The sequence below is a fragment of the Panthera tigris genome, chromosome A1 (assembly GCF_018350195.1).
Source record: "Panthera tigris isolate Pti1 chromosome A1, P.tigris_Pti1_mat1.1, whole genome shotgun sequence".
Taxonomy (NCBI): domain Eukaryota; kingdom Metazoa; phylum Chordata; class Mammalia; order Carnivora; family Felidae; genus Panthera; species Panthera tigris.
Window position 1 is genome coordinate 35,444,831 of NC_056660.1, and position 16,280 is coordinate 35,461,110.

Here is a 16,280-nt window from a genome sequence, read left to right on the forward strand (position 1 = left end):
TAATTAGTATACCCATTCTGCTTACTGCTGTCATTTGGCTTAAGAATTTATAATAACTTTCTAGTGACAAATGCACCACAGAAGGTAGGTGGAGAAGGGGAAAGAATGAGGAGGAACAAACGTATTGAATTTATTAAATGTCTACTGGATTCTAAGCACTGTGGTACTTTCACACACTTTTATTTAATCTTCCCGGTAGTCTATGAAACATGCCATTTCTGTTTTACCACCGAGGAAGAGGAAATTCAAAGGTTAAATAATCTGCTATAGTCACCCTGTTAGCAAGTCAAACCAAGAAGTCGGTCTCTAAATCCCAAGCCTGACCCCATGCTGTCTTTCAAGGTCAGACCGGCTAGATCATTTAAGGCTTCTATAAACAGAATTCAAAAATCTGACTGGTTTTATTCTTTCACAAATGGTCAGTGAATAAGAACCACTGCTCTTTTTGTAGGTAACTACTATGTGCCTGGCAGGCACTTTGCAAAACATTCATTTTTAACACTGACAACAGTCTTGAAAAGTGGTTTCTGGATCCGGCCACTCCAGACTGACCTTTAATGAGGACAAATATAAAAACAAATCTATGGGACCTTAGCAATAATAAGGTTAGAACCAAGAGCTCTTTTCATAGGAAAGGATCTGAGACATGTAATACAGTTGACACATGCCAGGAAGGAGACCCGCCACACAAGGGTCCCCACTATCCCTGTTAGACGACTTTTTCATACGTGACACAGCACCCCAACGATGCTGGAGCACACATCATGTTCCAACACCGTTTCTGCGGCTTTCCTAAATAATTTCCATCCCATTTGAAAGTAGGAAATATCTTATCCTCTACAAAATGGGATGACTCCTCTTGAAGGGTGCTCTGAAGCCCTCTCAGCCTGCCTTCTGCCACACTGAGCACCAGGGTTACATTTGGAGATGAGCTTTTAGAACCTTTAGGTTATAGGGAAACTGTCCTTTGTCCCATGGCCTGGGAAGCACCTTGGCCACCTTTCTTCCCCCTCAGACTTTATAGACTGGTATCATTGCACAAGTCATAGTCTCCCTTTTCAGATGCAAATACTATCTCGTTTCCCCAAGCAGTTACCTTTCACAGTCCATGCAAGGACATTTGCCGTGGGTCCTTTAGCACCCTTGCCTCTCTTTCTACCCAGAGACTCGCTTTCTGTTGGAGACCCTATATCTTAGTTCTCAGAGAAAACAGATGTCATCAGGTAAGACCTCCAGATTCCTCCTTACTCAGTATTTGTATCCACTTCTCTCTGTACATCCTTCCTTTCTACTGTCCAGGTACTCCACAGCTGTTTTCTCCATGCCATCCCCCAGAGGCCTCATTCTAACTACTACCCCACTAAATAGTCATCCCTCCCCTCCAGAGCTCCTTCCCTTCACAATACAAAGACCATAATAAAGTCAACGACACACAAAAGGCAAAGAAACATAACCTACTAACACCAGGACTCATTCTAGTTCCAGCTGTTCCTAGCTATGTCTCTTCTTTTTCCTCTTTCATATCCAGTTTTTTATTTTTATTACTTTTAATGTTTATTTTTGAGAGAGCGAGCGCACAAGCAAGGGAGGGGCAGAGAGAGGGAGACACAGAACTCGAAGCAGGCTCCAAGCTGTCAGCACAGAGCCCAACACAGCGCTTGAACTCAGGAACCAGGAGATCATGACCTGAGCCGAAGTTGGACACTTAACTGACTGAGTCATGCAGGCGCCCCTATAGCCAGGCTTTTAGAAAGAACAGCCTCCACTCCTCCAGCCAATGCCATCTGGCTTCAGTTTCTTCTATTCTTTAGAAACTGCTCTTCCTGAGGTGGTTAACAGCACCTGTGTCCTCAGGCCAGGCCATGTTCAGCTGCTCCCCCATCCTTTCCTTACCTGGCCTTTCTGAAGCCTGGGGCTTGGTTCAAGCCCTTCCCAAGCTCCTCTTTCCCTTGCCTGCTTCATCCAAGTTGTGAAGCTCAGATGAGCCCTGCAAACTATCCTTCCCAGGAAAACTGATGACTGTCCCAGGCACAAATGATACCTTTCTCCTCCCTGTATCCTGGGGGAAGCTTCCCAGTCGCACCATTTCACTCAGTCTTAACTGTTTATCCTAAACAATTTCTTTGTCATTAAAACTGTAGATCTGCCAACCACTTGACATGTTTTTCACATTTGTGATTATGTCAATGCAACTTTAGTTCTCAAATGACAAAATTACAGTAAAAGTGGTTTCCTTTCAAGGATATACATGGAAAAATATAACGTGTAAATAGAGAAAAATTGTCGCAAGTCAGTAATCAAACAACAAAATCAATTATCTTTTAATTTTTTTGGGGGGGGGGGTTGTGGGCAGAAATTTGATTAAATCAAGAGATCCTCTCACTGGAAAAGAAAATATGCCCAAACACAAAATCTGAAACAAAAGGACAGAGTTCAAGGAGCTTCTAAAGTCTGTCCACTGGCTCCTTCTACACTCAGATTCTAAACCTTCATCATGAGAAAAGGGAGAAATTTAGAGTGGGCCAGAAATTTTGAAAGATCATGTAATTATAGTCCACCATGGAACACAAACAGAACAAAAGACATTAATCATAACAACTATTTCAGGGAAGTCAAGGACATTACTTTCCTTAAGCAGTAGACCTTTATCCCTTCTCACTCAATTTAGTTCCAGACTTCAGCACACATTTGTGAATGCTCATTAAATGAAAGGCATTTGCTATTTCTTGCATAAATGTCCTTTTAAAGCAACTTGAAGTCCTCACGGCTTGAGAATTTTTTAACCTGTTCATGCTTAAGAGTGTATACGATAATGACTAAGCCAGAAGGTTGTCCCTGCCTTGACTATAAATTAGAAAGGCCATTCTCTTCTGCCCACCGGGCATGCTTATCTAGTAGGAGCCCTGCTGAGTCCATTCTTCCTTTTGCTTGAGTACATCGTAAATAGGAGAGACTGATATTTGAATAAAATGTGAAATCACCCAAATTGTTTTACACTCCTGGCCTAGAAAAATCTCCTTAAAAAATATTTAAGTCTTTTTTGACAGTTCCAGGTAGCATTTGATTCTGCTGGAAAGCTCCAGTGTAAGGGTGTCAAAAACAATTAGTATTTTATAATAGCTCCCTTTCTTTCTTAGGTAGTTAGTAGGGCACAAGTTCATCGGAAAAAGAACAAAAAATATTCTCAAGACAATGAGCCAATGACATTTAGCCAAATCATATAATTTTACTTTATTATTCTCTAGGCTCTTTCTACTTTAAATTCAGATACAGTTTAAAGAAATAAAAGTGTTGGTTGTCAACATTCACTTTGATAGATAAGGTCTTCTAGACAAGGAGTGGTTTGGTGTTGTCTTCACTGTTTTCAAACAAGCCTTAAGGCAGCTAGTGTTCGGTAGATACTACTGAAAACCTTACTAACTCCATAATTCTGCCTCAAGACAAATTCTTGCTGTTTGGGGAAAGGTAGGTCAAGAAATAAAGAGAACGCAGGACTGAGTAGATTAGGGAGGGGGAGTGGTTATGTGTGAAGTTTTGATACATCAACCACAAAGCCTGTCTTGTGTGTGTCCCTTATTGTGTGGAGAAATATGCTAATTCAAAGATATCTAACTAGCTTCACTTTTAATTCTGACTTCAAATCTTAGAGTAGCAGAGCAGCTGTGCCTGGCGGCAATACAATCTTATTTCTATAAAAATCTTTCAAAGCTCCATATATAAGTGGAAGAGTAAAAATAGATAATCAAATCCAAATTAAGGCTATTAAGAATTGATTTAGTGTAAAGATAATATAGCAAGATTTTGTTTAGGTTATGGATGTTCACTAAAAATGTGTAATACTTGTTTGCCTAAAATTTTGATTATGTTTTATCTTATTTTGTCACAGTTAAATAGTTTTATCATTAGGGGTTTTAATTGCATATAGTTTATAGAATTCTTTCTGATTACTCTATATCCATTTAACTGAGGCAAAAAAATCCCACTGTACTAAAGAGAACCTTCTAATGAAGATGCAATCAAATTGCAGGCAGATGTACCACAAGGTGTGGCTTAATAGTTCACATTTGTGAATCCTTTGTTACGAATGTCTTACAGAGTCTACACAGCGTGCAGAGGCCAAGTCCTGGAAGAGGGTAGGAAGCAATGCATCCTGAAAAATACTAGGCACACAGTGGTAGATCATGGAGTTGTAGCAACAAACAAGCAACAAAAGGAGAAAGAAAATGAGGAAATCAACTCTTTGCAAGTCTTCTTTCAACCTCCATAATGTTGGCTCCGCTATCGTGCAGTCTCCGAGACTTCTTCATCTTTCTTCTGTCTCATGCTCACTTCGTTACCCACCTGTGTCCATTCCTGAGGTGTAGCACTCGACTTGCCATTCTCTAGATTCAAAGATTTTTCCTTTAGATAACTCAGTAACTGACACAGTGTTAGCAATTCTCTGTGAGGGTCTCTTAACCCACAGCTCTAGACCTGGCTTCTTCCCTCAAACCTTGGTAAGTTCTTTAATTCTCTCCCCATCCCCTTGTAGCCAATCCGTGTTGGCATCAAGATGGCTGTGAAATACTTCTGATTCTTTTCTCTCTCCTACATTTCTCACTTCAGTTCCAGAAAAATTGCTCGGACCTGTCATTTTCCTGCCCCCAAACCTCAACAGTCCAAATTCTTGATCTGGCATCAGACTCTCCATATACTTCTTTCCTATCTGGTCCTATATTTTCAACCAGATGGTTTGATTCACGAGCACCCAAATATGGTATAATCTTTATAAAAATGCACTAATAAATACTTTGAGTATCTTGACTGAAAAGGAAGTCTTACTATTTTCCACAGACCAAAGAAAATCTTCAGATTTGGAATGTACTGCATTCAGTAAAGAAATGAGATAATGCCCTGTACTCATTAGCAGATGCTTTCCTTTGTTTTATTTACTGTTGTTAAACTCTGCTTGATTAAGCAAGGGAAAGAAATCTAATTAATAAGCAGCCCTCCACTTCTAAGGAGTGAATAATCCAATCAAGATTGAACTGCATCCTCCCTATTTGATGTAACACCTTTTGAAGCCTAGACCACTGATGATCAAATATCTCCTGATGACAGATAACATTTTAGGGAGGAGATGAGAGGGGGTTAACAGTGTTCACAGCTGGAGCTTTAGCAATTAGCATATTAAGTCCCACTTATTTGGGTGACATCCAACGACCTGATTCTGCTCAATATAGTACATTAATCGTTCCATTCAAACCTAAACATAAACATGTCTGTTCATTCAACACACTCTTACTAAACACCCATGTGTTAGGCACCAATGCAGCTAAGTGCTGAGGTTATAGCAGTAAACAAGTCAGATAGCATTGATCGCCTTGTCCCCACCCTGACGGGACTCACACATAGAGTGGCAGACACTGAATAAGAATATTTTACAGGAAATGACTACTGCAAAATGGGAAAGCCACGGTGTTATTAGAGCATACAGTTTTACAGAGTTCAGGCTGGGGTTCATGAAGAGCCTCCTGAGAAAGTCCACAAATGTTGCTCTTTCTTGGCTCACCCTTGACCTCCGGCTTTTGGTCTCATTTCTACTCATCTCTCAAAACTCTGTCTGGATTTCAGGTCCTTCTAGAAGTCAAGTCTGGATTGTCCTCATAAGGTCTGGATCGGTCTTCCACACTTGTAGATATTCCCAAAACGTTATGTATTACTTCTATCCTGGCATTAACCAAATGTATAGGAATTGCTACTCATCTGTCCCAAATGCATGATGAACTCTTAGAAAGTTATCTCTATATTGTAAGTGCCTAGCAAATGCTTAAGTTTTGCTAAATTGGGGCACCTGGGTGGCTCAGTTGGTTAAGTGTCCGACTTCAGGTCATGATCTCACAGTTCATGAGTTCGAGCCCCATGTTGTTGGGCTCTGTGCTGACAGCTCAGAACCTGGAGCCTGCTTCGGATTCTGTGACTCCTTCTCTCTCTGACCCTCACCGGCTCACACTCTGTCTCCCTCTCTCTCAAAAATAAATAAACATAAGAAAAATTTTTTAAAAAACAAGTTTTTGCTAAATTAATGAAGGAATAAAGGTTTCGTGAGGAAAAATTTTGGACATTTAGTTTCTGCTGAGGCTTTCACAGGCAACACAAAAGGTAAAAGAAGTTATGGTTTTAACCAAAGTATTTTTGGTAGCAATTTGGAGCACAGCACAAGGACTGGATCATTCATACTTGAGGTCATCTTCTGCCAAAATATACACTGGAACATTTTAGCTGCAAGGTCCCAGAGGATATTTTACCAGGATCTTCTAATTCTGAATTATAAGATGCTTGATGTCTGTATCTACATCTGTATGTGTATGCATAATCTAAAGCTCTATACAATCTGAATTTATACTCTATACAATCTAAATGTTCCATGATCTTTCTAACAGAGTATAAGGTGGCTACAATTAATACAGATGTTTTGATACAGACTTTATCAAAAGACAAAGTGGTCATAATTCCAGAAGATGAGTCCTATCTAGAGGTTAAATCTGGGAACAAAAGACAAGATACACTGGAGGTTAAGACATATCTGAGAGGGTGAATCTCAATAGGTCAACCTTATGTCAAGAAGAGAAAAAAAATGTACACACATGGCTCATCAGCTCAAGGGGGTGAAGGGGAACAGATCCTGATTCAAGCAATTGTACTCAGGAGGGCAACATGGCAGAGAGATTAAGAAGTTAGAATCAAAAGTCAGACAGGTTCAGGTTCAAAACTTGGCACAGGACCATAAACAAACTTCTAGACCTATTTAATCTTTAGTCACTTTCAACAACGAAAGGGAGATAAAAATATTGACTATCCGATAGGATTATTGCCAAGATTGAATAGGATGATACATATAAAAATTCTGCATAGTGCTTGGTATTTAGCAAGCCAAATAACTCAGCAGACATTAACTTATTATTATTAATACCTTTACAGATATTATTTTACTAAGGATATAAGCCAAGTTTAAAATAATTGTATAAAATCTTAGAAATCTTTAAAAATAGGTTATGAGATAATATGAATTACTATATATGCATGTAGAAAATATCAGACATTAGTTTTAAGTACATATGAAAGCAGATTAAAAAGTAAAATAGGTTTGAGTTACATTTCATTCACATAGTTCAGTTGTAGTGTTAGCATTTTCAAAACAAAAAGGAATGCTTAAATAGCAAGATTACAAAATACTCTGAAATATCATCTTTTTCTAAAAATAATCATGATCCTTGCTGCAATCATGATACTTTCCTTAAAAAAATCTACACTTTTCAACATGCAGTCAAGTAAATCTAACTTCTTTATACACAGAGTTCTTAAAGAGTAACTGGTCATTTGAATTTTTCCCCATGGGGTTAGAAATATGAAGGGAAAACACAACAGAAATATTGATAGAAAATAAGTTTTAAAAAGACTTTAATCCACTGCATTTATATTAGAAGAGACTTCGACCTCTGTGATACATCGATTTCCACTGGTTTGCTATATAATCTATTCGCTTAATTATCACAATAGTCTTAGAACTTCAGATAGCACATGTCAACTTGAATAAAGATAGAAATGCAAGGTCCAACTGCTTTTATGCAATGCACCGAAATACCACAATTTGTAAGTAATTATAGATGAGCCTTTATAGACTGGACACTTTACTGACATTATAGTAAGAAAAGGACTAGGTTCCCCAGGCCAATGAATAAAATTATCTTGAATAATATTCCTCTACATAATACCTAAAGTACTTATTTTAAATTAAGCATAGCATAGGTATATGTATGCCATTATATTCATGCCATGGTCATTGTGTTGGCTGTGGGTCTTTGATGATTCACAATACGGGCTGCATTGTTTATTTTATGCATTTTATTACTAATAAAAAGTAATCCAATGTAGCCATATGTAACCAAAAAAGAAATGTGATGGGAATCAGAGTTGCATTTTGGTCATATTTATGTCACTAACTAGCTCTGTACTCCTGGGAAGTTTTCAGCTTCTCTCAGTTTCCACTTATTCATCTACAAAACAAAATAGTCTCTAGCGTCCCAGGATAGCTCTATTCTCCAGAATTTTTGCCATTATTTACCATGTCACAATGACTCCAAATCATAAACCCAAATTTAGGAATTACTTAATTACCTACAGTGAATATCTCTGACATACTACTACAATTCCTTTTTCTACTGTTAGTGTAGGGAAAGGGCAAACGGTAACAAACACATACGGTTGAAAAGACTCAGAAGACCTATTTAAAAATTTGCTGTAGATTTTACCTTTCCTCTCATTTATTAAACATCTACTGTATACATTTTACCTTGAGCAGTAAGCATCTGTCCATCTATTAAGATTAATTACCCACATTCTTGTCTTTTTCTTTTTTACTTCACAAATTTTTTTAGGCTACCCTAGAAATTTGACACAGATTTCTATACTCCGTCACACATTCACATTTCCAGAAATTAACTCATCTGCACCCAAAACAACCCTCAGTGCAAATCTGTCAAGTATTTTTTCCATTTATAAAGCTGGCATACTTTGGTGACAATCTCACTCTGTATAAATGACAATGGTAGTCGATGAACTTGTTTATGACTATGGAAGGTAAGCAGAACCCTGTAATATGGGACAGTGAGAGAAAGGGAACCGACATAAATAAAACCGAGTCAACATAAACTGGCACCTTGAAGAGAAGAAGAGGGCTCCATGCAGGTGGTGTGCAGAGGTTGGTCAGGGACTTTTGAATGCAGTCAATCTCAGCTAAGTATCAGAGACTAAGTTAACCCACCTTTTTGGTGATTCTGGTACATCCTTCCACAATAATAACACATGAGGCTCATCTGTGTTAATGATTTTGTCAAAATGCTAGTCACAGTATTTCAGACTTTACTGGCAAATATGGTAGAGTAAAATAGGTAACAGATTCAATATTTCAAATTGTATCCTGATATAAAGTAAATCCTATGTAAAATATTACTTTGAGAGCATACTGCTTTTGAAAGGATACATTGGACAACACTGATCAAAAATGTGTGACATAATCTCAGATAATAATTTTAAAAATTCATCTGAGATCTGAAAGAACTCTACATACTACCTCAAGGCAATGATGTAAGCATGAAATGTGAATATACAATCTCACAGCAAATAAGTACAGCTACACATTTCTCCTATTATAGCTGTATCTAAACGTGAGAACTTCCCAGCAGCCTATTAAAATAATAGATCAATAGGATAAAAGTAGATAAGAAGAATGTGCAATTTATGAATGCGGTTTATTACCATGGTTACAAACTTTCAGAACAGGCCGCTGAGACATGGGACTGAAACTTCGCCGAATATCTGTTAAAAAAAGAGAGAGAGAAAGAGAGAGAAAGAAAATTAATATAGAGGTCTGTTCATCTCAAAAAGTGTTACAGTATTAGACTGTTTTCAAAGGTGAAATAGGCCGGGACCCAAAGCAATGCTTCAATACCCTGAAATACTTGAAGCAATGATGTTATGACTTTTACTTCCCATTTAATTATGCTACTGTAAACTCCACTGGGATAAGGTGCATATGGTTCTTTAGATGAGACTTGTCACACTAATCAAGATTTTCTAGGTTCAGTGCTTTGATTTGTTAATGTGCCACTGACATCGGCCAACTGGAATGCTTCTCTCTCTGACATTTGTCACTGCAAGGGAAGGATTAAGCAAACTCATGGAACTTCTGAAGAGTTGTTGCCCACAGCACTACATGCTTGACACATGACTTGAAAAGAATTAAAAGGAAGGAAAAAAAGGTTGTTCTTTGTGATAGTTCCCTAGAAAGTAACATGAAACAAGTATAATGTTCACCTTTTGGCTTTGGTGTCCTTTTTCTTCGGTCGCGGAAGGCAGCCCCCGACTGCAAAGCCTCCAGCAGACTATCCATCACTCCTGTCTCATCACCCTCTGTGAAAAGAGATGCAGGGAATTCTATCAGCCCTCGGGGTTACCATAGCAATGTCAAAGCATACACAGAAGCTGGTGATGGTGATGGTAGGGGGAAGAAAGATCAGATGCCAGGACTAAACCAGCAATTTTAAGATAAGATAGGACTTTAACTCTCTCGTAAATCAAATATCTTTTAATGAAATCTGTCTCATTAGTGTCTGCGTTACTGTCCACTAAAGAGGACCGGGTTCCATTGATTCACTTCAGAGGACTGCTTTTATAGTCTGGCGGCACAATAACTTTAAATAGAATGCGGTTCTAGTCATATCTGTGTCGCGGGTTATCATAAATCACATTTCCCTTGTAGAAATGGGTTATTTTCAAAGCACCAGCTTCTATTCTAAAACCGGCCAGGTGTAGGAGAATGTTCTTGTTGTTGTTGTTATTGAGAACTCTGCTGCCTAAACTCATTGCACAAAATTATATTTCCAGGTTAACTATTGTGAACATGCTCCCAACTGAGTTTTCATATCAGAAGATAATCGCCCCCTGACTTAGGTGACACGGAATAATCACTACAAACTTTTACAGAATGTATGAAAAGTTTGTCTTCTGTAATGAAAAATAACAGAAGAGGCTCTCAAATACCTAAAATATTTTCATCCCATTATGATTAGTTTAAATTGATATTCTGTATATATTTACCGAAAGATGTGGTTATAGAGTCAATTCTCTCTGCAAAGAACAGATTATTTTGTAATATTTATAGCTATTTATAGCTGTCAAAGCTAAATATTATTGAAAAGCAGTGGGAAAAAGAAAAGCTTCAAAGAAACTGCTGGCCCAATCCCAAATTCAAGGAAATGCCCAAGACTTTTTGGTCCCTCGGAAAGAGGTTACTCGTAGGCATTCTCTATGAAATTGTGTGACTGGTATACGTTACATGGAAAGTAACAGAAAACTATTTTCCTCTCATTTTTTAAAATTTCTTTTTATTGAGACACAATCCCTTCATTTGGAACAGATGACAAATGAATGCAGGAGAGTACAGATAGCAAACATTTACAGTTTATAAACAGATATATAAATATAAATATGCCCTGGCCCCTTTCCATCTGGTTCTATCTCATATTTTTAGAAAAGTACTAAATTTTGTAGGTGTAATTTTAAAAAAAGGTGGGTGATAAGTAGAGTATTTGGAGGTTACTTTTCATATAAATTTAATTCTGAGGTGGCTTGATGGCTATTTTAATTAAAATGCATCACAAATTTCAGTTACTTTAATTAGTAATTAGCGATCTTCGAGAATTTACACTCAAACTTAAAAAAAAAAAAAACCTGCAAGGAATGTCAGGTATATAAGGTTGTGGATACATTTTGTTAGTAAAAGGTAACATTTTAAAAACCTAAAAGTTTAAGAAAGCAAGCATGAGATTAATGGCATACACTTTAAGGGGGGGAAAAAGAGAATTACAAAAAAATTTGAACTTTCCTTAGTAAGTTTACTGTTGGTAATGGTAATGACATAGTGATTCTGAAACTATTATGTTTATATCATAAGACTGAGGAGATAGGTATACTCACCATGGGAAACGATACACAAGTATGGGATAGGTGAGGAAGAACCACAAAGTGTTGGAATGCTAGTACAACTATCACAGAAGCTCAGGGTTTTTAAAAAACACGTTTCCTAGCTTTCCAAAATAACCCAGAAGTAATGACACTGTGATAGCAAAGAGCATGTCTGGTCTCCAGATCTTGATTTCTGAATACCATTCTTAATGGGAACCAGAATACATAGAGAAATGACTGATTCTGGTGCCGAGACCAAGAAAGTGTGAACAAGGAAGGCATTGATGCACCAGAAGATAATCGAGTGCTCAAGGACAGACAGGGATGTGTCAAAAGGGCAGAGGAGAGCCAGACTGAAAGACAGCCTTGGCCAAATTTTGGATGACACGAGTACTAAATGAGTAATAATGGAGATGGATTATTACACATTGGGGGGAAAAAAAACAATTATGCATCCATATTGATACTAAAAAATTAGAAATAAATATAGGGGGAGAGAAAGCTCCTCTTTACAAAAGAATGTCAACCACTAGGTGTCAAAGATACAGGGGAAATAGAAAATTCACTATTTTATAACTCACATAACAAGAACTGAATGAGGCAGATATCATCAATGGATGCAGAAACCATTGTGTACAAGGCTGCAAAGGAACAGGAGTTGGAGAAATCTGGCAGATATCACCTTACCCAAATACTCAAATCTGACATCAAACTTGGTAACGACTCCTTTCTCAAGTGATGCACTAAGACAGATACAACCTGTGTGGTACTTTGTAGAAAAAATATTTATCCTGAATCTAAATGTAAGGAAACAATCACAGAAATACAAAGTTGGGAACATTATGTGAAATGACTGGCCTGGGTTCTTAATAACTACCAATTATGAAAAAGGAGAAGGAGAGAGGGAGGAAAGGAAAGAAATTAGGGAGCTGTTCTAGATTAAAGGAGATTAAAGAGATATGACAACCAAATGCAATACACAATCTTTGATTAGCTCTTAGAGTATTAAAAAAAGTTATGATTTTATTGAGATAACTGGGGAAATTTTAAAATGGACTAGATGTTAAAGAATTATAGCATACTAATGTTAAATTACCTGAATAAGATAATTACATTATCATTAGGTAGGTTAATCCATTTGTTCTGAGCAGATAGATACCGACACATTTAGGCTCACAGAACAACTTACACCCCCACGTTTCCATGTTTTCTATTTCATGTCCTTGAACATGCTGTTCTCGTTACATAGAACATCCTTCCCTTTCCTTCACCAACCTAACTTCTTCTCCTTTAAGACAGAGAACCGAGAACCCTTCCCTGATCTATGTGGGCTGAACTGGGTGCCCCTCTGTGTCCTAATGACATGGGGTACCGACAGCAATAAATCCTTTACAATATAATTTACTTGACAGTTTTTACCACTAGACTGAGTTCACTGAGGACAGAGATTATGGCTTTTTCAGAAAAATCCCAGTATTGCACAGAAAATGTTCCTTAATATATGCTGACCATATTAACAAGTGAAGCACTAATAGGGCCAAATGGAAGGAAAAAATCACGCAGGGAAATAAAGGTCTCATGTGGAAAGGGGGCCAGGGAAGTGGTGGGAGTACATTCCTACCACCATTGTAAACAATGCAGCACTGTTTCTTCCTCTTCCCTTGTCTCCTACACCCATTCAGTTGCCAAACAGAATGGCAGTTGCCAAACACGCCTAAATATCTCAAGGATTGATCAACTGTTTCCTTTTCTGACTAAACTTTAAGTTCAGTGTCCATAACTGAATTAATTTTTTTTAATGTTTATTTATTTTTGAGAGACAGAGAGTGAACAGGGGGAGGGCAGAGAGAGGGAGACACAGAATCCGAAGCAGGTTCCAGACTCAGCTGTCAGCACAGAGACTGATGTGGGGCTTGAATTCAACAAGCTGTGAGATCATGACCTGAGCCGGAGTCGGATGCTTAACCGACTGAACCACCCAGGCGCCCCAGAACTGAATTATTTTTCACCCAAAATAGTGCATGAGTTGCCAGGAGTCACAATGTGTCTAGTTAATCCCAAATTCAGATTTATTCCATATAGCACCAGTAAGCTCTGAAGCAGAACTAGGATCTTCAATCCCCTAGTCACAAATTTTCAGTATCTCTCACTTCCCACAATATAAAGTACCAACTCTTTCACTTGTCCCAACACTTGATTCCAATTGCTTTTTCAATCTTATGTCCTCCAACTTCATGACCTGCTCTTTAGCTAAAGGCAACTTTGAAGCTGTGGTTCTTTACAAACCTCTCTCCCATCCTTCACTCTCCACATGGAAGTTCTGTGCTTTAGTCTCCCAGAGCTGATGGCATTTCTTGGCCTTCACTCCCACAGCGTAATGGAAAGAATATAATACGGAAGTAAGGAGACACGCATTCTAGTCTGAGGTCTCAACATACTACCTGTGAGACACTGGACTAGTTATAAAATCATTCCTGACAAGTGTAATAGAAAGAATACCTTTCTAGGGTTAATGAATCAAATGAGATAATACAAAATAAAGCACTTGATAAATTGCTAAGTGATATAAAAATGTAGGGGAATAAATTCATAAATGAACTCCATAGCACACTACAGCAAGTTTATGCAATATTTGATTGTGTTTCAGGCACTGTTTTAGATACATTATAAATTAAATAACTTTTATAGTGTATTTTACTATGTTCTTGAATATCATCATTTCTAAGGGAAACTGATCAGAAGTACCTATGAGAAGTAGGCCCTGGAATGGGAAAAGATATTTGCAAATGACATATCAGATAAAGGGTTAGTATCCAAAATCTATAATGAACTTATCAATCTCAACACCCAAAAAACAGATAATCCAGTGAAGAAATGGGCAGAAGACATAAATAGACACTTTTCCAAAGAAGACATCCAGATGGCCAACAGACACATGAAAAATGCTCAACATCACTCATCATCAGGGAAATACAAATCAAAACCACATTGAGATACCACCTCATACCGGTCAGAGTGGCTAAAATTAACAACTCAGGAAACAACAGGATGTGGAGAAACAGGAACCCTCTTGCACTGTTGGTGGGAATGCAAACTGGTGCAGCCGCTCTGGAAAACAGTGTGGAGGTTCCTCAAAAAGTTAAAAATAGAACTACCCTATGACCCAGTAATAGCTCTGCTAGGAATTTACCCAAGGGATATAAGAGTGCTGATGCATAGGGGCACATGTACCCCAATGTTTATAGCAGCACTTTCAACAATAGCCAAATTATGGAGAAAGCCTAAATGTCCATCAGCTGATGAATGGATAAAGAAGATGTGGTTTATATATACAATGGAATACTACTTGGCAATGAGAAAAATGAAATCCTGCCATTTGCAACAATGTGGAAGGTATTATGCTAAGTGAAATAAGTTGGAGAAAGACAGAATATCATATACGTTTTCACTCATATGTGGAACTTGAGAAACTTAGCAGAATACCATGGGGGAGGGGAAGGGGGAAAATAGTTACAATAAAGAGAGGGAGGGAGGCAAACCATAAGAGACTCTTAAATACAGAAAACAAACTGAGGGTTGATGGGGGGGGAGGGGAAAATGGATGATGGGCATTGAGGAGGGCACTCATTGGGATGAGCACTGGGTGCTGTTGTATGGAAGCAATGAATCACGGGAATCTACCCCTAAATCCAAGAGCACACTGTAGACACTGTAAGTTGGCCAACTTGACAATAAATTATATTAAAAAAATAAAAAACAAAAAACAAAACAAAACAAAAAAGATACTGTTAATCACAAATAAAAAAAAAATTTTTTTTAACGTTTATTTATTTTTGAGACAGAGAGAGATAGAGCATGAACGGGGGAGGGTCAGAGAGAGAGGGAGACACAGAATCTGAAACAGGCTCCAGGCTCTGAGCTGTCAGCACAGAGCCCGACGCGGGGCTCAAACCCACGAACTGTGAGATTGTGACCTGAGCTGAAGTCGGACACTTAGCCGACTGAGCCACCCAGGCGCCCCACAAATAAAAATTTTAAAACGTGCATTTAGAATATTCATTCAACATATGCTTACTGAGGGCCTGCTGTGTGCCAGGATATTATTAGGCACTAAAAATACCTAGGCCCCAAGAATTAACAAGACATGTCTTCTGATCACAAGAAGCAGAACAGTGTGATAGTAAGGGAGGGATCTGGACGAACTACTGGAGATGTAAGGTTTCCTAGTGAATTACGAGCTGACACATAAGCAGGAGTTAGTCATGGCAAAACGAGAGACAGAATAGCATACCTGGCAGAAGGGATAGCAGGTGAAAAGGCAAAAGATATGAATAAAAACAAAAGTGAGCTATAGTAAAGTATTGAGATGATTTATATTTACATGATTCTAATACAAACCTAATAACTCAGGTTTACATAACTCTAATACATTATTCCTCTGCAAAGAGAAACAAACATTAGCTATTCTTTAATTGTAGACTAGAATTCAATTTCCCTAACTACAAGTCAGTTCATATTCAAAATATTTATAGCCTGTTTCCTGCTGTGAACTCTTTTAAATAAATAGACTAACTGTGAGAGCCAAAGCTTTGCTACGTCTGAATAACAGATCACCTTGTTTAATTAGTAAGTGGTATTTTAAAAAATCGTACAGTGTCAAGGTAAATGGAGAAGGGAGAGCTAAGGATGAGTTACCTCTGAGGCAGAATCAATAGGATGTGCAGACAAGGAGAGGGGAAGCAGCTAAGGAGTCACACAGTCTGAGGTCTCTGGGG

General features: G+C 38.1%; 1 protein-coding gene across 1 annotated transcript in view; it reads right to left on the reverse strand.

Moving 5' to 3' along the window:
- The window catches only part of DIAPH3 (diaphanous related formin 3), a 503,867-nt gene that overhangs the window by 123,700 nt on the left and 363,887 nt on the right, over positions 1 to 16,280 (reverse strand). The window contains exons 26-27 of the mRNA XM_015536788.2: positions 9,856 to 9,951; positions 9,298 to 9,357 (exon numbers count right to left, since the gene is read on the reverse strand). Of these exons, the coding sequence (XP_015392274.2) occupies positions 9,298 to 9,357; positions 9,856 to 9,951 (156 nt within the window). The remainder of the gene's footprint in view (positions 1 to 9,297; positions 9,358 to 9,855; positions 9,952 to 16,280) is intronic.